This window comes from Xyrauchen texanus, chromosome 35 (genome assembly GCF_025860055.1).
Source record: "Xyrauchen texanus isolate HMW12.3.18 chromosome 35, RBS_HiC_50CHRs, whole genome shotgun sequence".
In the NCBI taxonomy this organism is placed as follows: domain Eukaryota; kingdom Metazoa; phylum Chordata; class Actinopteri; order Cypriniformes; family Catostomidae; genus Xyrauchen; species Xyrauchen texanus.
This window is the reverse complement of record NC_068310.1, coordinates 36,362,353-36,367,951: the sequence shown is the minus strand read 5'-3', so window position 1 is coordinate 36,367,951 and position 5,599 is coordinate 36,362,353. Positions and strand designations below refer to the sequence as shown.

The 5,599-nt window shown below is 39.5% G+C and overlaps 1 protein-coding gene across 6 annotated transcripts in view; it reads right to left on the bottom strand.

The window, feature by feature from the left end:
* Positions 1-54: 54 nt before the first annotated feature.
* LOC127628684 (myomegalin-like) overlaps positions 55-5,599 on the bottom strand; it is a 55,828-nt gene continuing 50,283 nt past the window's right edge. For 5 of the 6 annotated variants that reach the window (XM_052105472.1, XM_052105473.1, XM_052105476.1 and 2 more), the window contains 5 exons: positions 2,795-2,932; positions 2,395-2,533; positions 2,066-2,112; positions 1,740-1,770; positions 55-453 (listed from right to left, as the gene is read on the bottom strand). In XM_052105472.1, the coding sequence (XP_051961432.1) occupies positions 326-453; positions 1,740-1,770; positions 2,066-2,112; positions 2,395-2,533; positions 2,795-2,932 (483 nt within the window). In that variant the 3' untranslated portion in view covers positions 55-325. The remainder of the gene's footprint in view (positions 454-1,739; positions 1,771-2,065; positions 2,113-2,394; positions 2,534-2,794; positions 2,933-5,599) is intronic. The other variant, XM_052105477.1, reaches the window with a different exon arrangement.

Here is a 5,599-nt window from a genome sequence, read left to right as displayed (position 1 = left end):
GGTCTGATATAAAGATCCTTTACAAGACCACTATGTTTATATGAAGGACTGATTGACATATTTACCCATGAGAGCTTTTAATGTACCACTCAGTTGCATCAAAACATTACATTTTAGACAGGGTAATACAGCTGTTTAAAACCATTCAAAGAAAAAAAATGGTATAAAATTTGAGTTCTGAATATTTACAGGAGAAAATCTTTAGCAAATATTAAAACAATTCCCTTTTACAGCTATGTTAAATGATACTTATTTGTACTGAATTGCATCAGCGTACCTTAAAAGGAGAAAAATAAATTAGAAGACAAATCAGGGGATGATATCACTAGCAGCTGAAGTGCGAGTCGTTCTCACTGTGTTCTTCACGAAATACAGAATTTCGCTGTGGACTGGTCACACCCCTGGATAGAGCAGCTGTTGGCTCATTGATCAGTGGCCACTCAGTGGGACGTCCTACAGAAGCAATCAACAAATGAATATATTTAGATCATTTAGACGAGTAAATCCATGCACAGAGCTTCACATGCTTGTATAAAACAACACACCAGCCAAATATTGAATACTTCAAGATCAGGGTAGGGTTGCACCAGCTGTGTGTAAGTTAGGATGTAAAGATCACACTAATGGCTTAGTAACTAGTTAGTCAGTGCTTAATTCGGTTGTAGAACTTAACTAGTAGGTCGTAAGCTCTCTGTAAAGTGATGCATAGATGCACCGAATTGTGTTTGTAATCCAATCAGCAGCCTTCAAATTTGTAACCACATGCATATTTTCAAGCTACTGCCTTGCATGCACTGTCAAAAACCAAAGATATGATCTAAAAAGTTATATAAACACATTACCCATTTAATTTAAAATAACACAACACATGCTTGGAGAGAGTGTGCCATTTTGGTCCGTTTCATGTTGGATATCAGTCGCTATCAAATCAGTTATCCACATTACACCTTCTCTTTTAAACCGCAAACAAGCATATAAAGTCCACATTATCATAAACATCCAAAGGACGATTTCGGTCTCGTAAAACTCTTGAATTTGTAGTTCATTATCAATGTACTCTAATCTGGCTGCCATCCCACTCTATCCATTCATTAAATGGTCTGCACTTAAATAGCTTTTTAACCTTATCGGTATTCAAAGCGCTTCACACTGCGTCTCATTCACCCATTCACGCACACATTCATACACCAATGATGGTAGAGCTGCTATGTAAGGTGCTAGCCTGCCATTGGGAGCAACTTGGGGTTCAGTGTCTTGCCCAAGGACACTTCAGCATGTGGAGTCGTGTGGCTAGTATACGACCCACCAACCCTGCGATTAGTGGCCGACCCGCTCAACCAACTGAGCCACAGCTGCCCACTACATTATTCACGGGCTAAGGCTGCCATAAATATTTAGTTTATACGTATGGTTACGTCCCATGTACAGTTTTATTTTATGGTGCAACGCTCAAATATTTAGTAGTGCGTAAATTGTGACCCAGTGCCCATTTACGCAACAACTAGGCTAAGTTTGAACTTGCACACACAGCTAGTGCAACCGGCCCCAGAAAAGTCTGGACAACAGAAAAGAATAAATACAAATTCTTTACATGGTGCCGAAGTATGCCATGAGGAGAAAAGGGCAAAAAAAAAAAAAAAAGGTCTAGGAACTGAAAGAACACGGTCCATGCTGTGTTTGTTAAACGTCTCATGCAAAGAAACAACCACACAAACACAACAACCCCTCATTAAACTAACCTTCCACCGGCAGAACCTTCAGATAGTTAGACTGAAATACAGATGTGAAATAAAGGAAAGAGAGCAGGCAAAATGATTAATAATGCTATAAGTACCTCTGCTTGAGTTGACTATTTTAACTATTTAATCTTAATTTCAAAGGTATTTCTCAAAAATGACATGGAGGGAATTTAAATGTGTTCTGATAGCCTACTCGCAAGTCCAAAACAATCATTTGGAAAGCTCATGAAATGACTAATGCAGGAACTCTCATGTCTTATTGCTGTAATAGAGGACAAACAGTACAAAAACACTGAGAACTCGTAAGTGAATGGACTCGAGCTTACCTCCAGGTTTCCTCTGGCTCTCTTCAGCACACCGTGAGTCAGAGACACTGCAGGAAACGGCACAAACATTAACTCTAAATGGATTGTTCTACTTACATTTACATTTATGCATTTGGCAGATGCTTTTATCCAAAGCGACTTACAGTGCACTTATTACAGGGACAATCCCCCCAGAACAACCTGGAGTTAAGTGCCTTGCTCAAGGACACAATGGTGGTGGGTGTGGGGATCAAACCAGCAACCTTCTGATTACCAGTTATGTGGTTTAGACCACTACACCACCACCACTACTTGAACGCATGTTGAGCGTGCGGATGAGTGTCTCTTACGCTGGTCTATGATGATGCGCTCCATGCCCTCTTTCAGCTGATTGGTGGATCTCAGGCGTTTGACAGCTCCGGTCAGCATTCTCTCCTGCTGTGTCAGACGACTCTTCAGACGAGAGATCTCACTCTTCAACAGCTCATCCTGATGGAAGAGAACGATACCGCTATAATAAACACCAGATTATCACAGTATTGCATAAGCTGTAGTGGTGCTTATTTGTTTTAGTAAAACACCGATATATCATCCAGGTCAATATTTGGCAATAAAGAATTGTTTGTTACTATGTTGCAAGTAAATACATTTCACGGCTTTATTTATCTTTGTTATATCCCTCCACAAGTCTGTAGCGTTTCATTATCTTTTTATAAAACCAGGTGACAGTTTATGGTAAATGTGTGCCACCTGTTGATAGTGTGTGCCATCTCCTGAGGGCAGGGAGACTCTCCAGAGCAGTTTGAGAAGTCGTGCCGCCTCCTCCAGCATCTGCTGCATCGTGTTCACACTGCTGGAAAACTGCTTCAGCTGGAACTGATCTACAGCCTGAAACACAGAACACTCATGTCACCATTCCCATCCTTTTTGACCAATACACATTTCAGGACCTTTCCAGGCATTGGTGATAACTGGATACAAATTATAAATTTTTTTGAATCAGACAGATTTGCTAATGAATCATTAAGACCGATTTGTGAATAGTTTTGACTAATTCAAAAAGAACAATTCACTGACAAATCAAAATTCACTTTGGCTTGAAAAGTTACTCGGAAAGATCCATAACTTTTCCGTGACTTTTAAATTGGACTAAATGTAATAACTTTTCCGAAGCTTTTTAGATTTTTATGACGTTTCCATAATTTTTTTTATTTTATTCATTTTAATAACTTTACCATGTTGAAAACGAAAGTGAAAGGAGGTATTGCCCCAAGTGAAGGAGTTCAAGTACCTCGGGGTCTTGTTCACGAGTGAGGGGACAATGGAGCGGGAGGTTGGCCGGAGAATCGGGGCAGCGGGGGCGGTATTGCACTCAGCTCTATCGCACCGTTGTCCACGAAAAGAGAGCTGAGCCGAAGGCAAAGCTCTCAATCTACCGGTCAAGTTTTGTTCCTACCCTCACCTATGGTCATGAAGGCTGGGTCATGACCGAAAGAACTAGGTCAGCGAGTACAAGCGGCCGAAATGGGCTTCCTCAGAAGGGTGGCGGGCTTCTCCCTTAGAGATAGGGTGAGGAGCTCAGTCATCCGTGAGGAGCTCGGAGTAGAGCCGCTGCTCCTTTGCGTCGAAAGGAGTCAGTTGAGGTGGTTTGGGCATCTGGTAAGGATGCCCCCTGGCCGCCTCCCTAGGGAGGTGTTTCAGGCACGTCCAGCTGGGAGGAGGCCTTGGGGAAGACCCAGGACTAGGTGGAGAGATTACATCTCCACACTGGCCTGGGAACGCCTCAGGGTCCCTCAGTCAGAGATGTGGCTCGGGATAGGGAAGTTTGGGGCCCCCTGCTGGAGCAGCTGCCCCCGCGACCCGACTTCGGATAAGCGGTTGAAGATGGATGGATGGAACTTTACCATGAATTTTTAGATTTGATTAATTTCCATTATTTTTCATTAATATTTAGACTATTCATGTCTGTGATTTTATTAGATTTTTATTAATTTCCATAACTTTCTTGATTTTACTAACCACCATGAGTTTTTCATGACTGATTCATTTCCATGATTTATCAGTGACTTTTTAGTTTTTATGAAATTCTATGACCTTTCCATGACTTTCTAAATTTTGACTAAGTTCCATGCCTTTTCTGGATTTTACAAATTGTAATAAATTTTCCATGACTTTCTAGATTTTACTTTCCATAATTTTTTTCGTGCCTTTTAAGATTTTATTTGTTAATATTAAAATTATTTTATAAATATTTATTATTTCCATGTCTTCCTAGATTTTACTAATTTTAACAACTTTTAGATTGTATTACTTTCCATGACCTTTTATATTTAAATTTTTTAATCAACTTTTTAAAATGTAATTTCTTTTTATATTTAAATCATAACTTTTCCGTGACTTTTAAATTTGACTAAATTCAATATCTTTTCCAAGACATTTTAGATTTTATTCATTTCTATGAATTTTCCATATGAACATTCCAAAGATTTTACAAATTTAAATAACTTGTCCATGACTTTCTAGATTTGTACAAATTTCCGTGGCTTTTCTAGATTTGACTAATTCCCATGACGTTACTTGATTTGACTAATTCCCATGACGTTACTTGATTTGGCTAATTTCCGAGGCGTTTCTAGATTTGACTAATTCCCATGACGTTACTTGATTTGACTAATTCCCATGACGTTACTTGATTTGGCTAATTTCCGTGGCTTTTCTAGATTTGACTAATTCCCATGACGTTACTTGATTTGACTAATTCCCATGACGTTACTTGATTTGGCTAATTTCCGAGGCGTTTCTAGATTTGACTAATTTCCGAGGCGTTTCTAGATTTGACCAATTCTCATGACGTTTCTAGATTTGACTAATTCCCATGACGTTTCTAGATTTGACTAATTCCCATGACGTTTCTAGATTTGACTAATTCCCATGACGTTTCTAGAGTTGACTAATTCCCATGACGTTTCTAGAGTTGACTAATTCCCATGACGTTTCTAGAGTTGACCAATTCCCATGACGTTTCTAGATTTGACTAATTCCCATGATGTTTCTAGATTTGACTAATTCCCATGACGTTTCTAGATTTGACCAATTCCCATGACGTTTCTAGATTTGACTAATTCCCATGACGTTTCTAAATTTGACTAATTCCCATGACGTTTCTAGAGTTGACTAATTCCCATGACGTTTCTAGAGTTGACTAATTTCCGAGGCGTTTCTAGATTTGACTAATTCTCATGACGTTTCTTGATTTGGCTAATTCCCATGACGTTTCTAGATTTGACTAATTCCCATGACGTTTCTAGAGTTGACTAATTCCCATGACGTTTCTTGATTTGACCAATTCCCATGGCGTTTCTAGAGTTGACTAATTCCCATGGCGTTTCTAGAGTTGACTAATTCCCATGGCGTTTCTTGATTTGACCAATTCCCATGGCGTTTCTAGATTTGACTAATTCCCATGGCGTTTCTAGATTTGACCAATTCCCATGGCGTTTCTAGATTTGACTAATTCCCATGGCGTTTCTAGATTTGACCAATTCCCATGGCGTT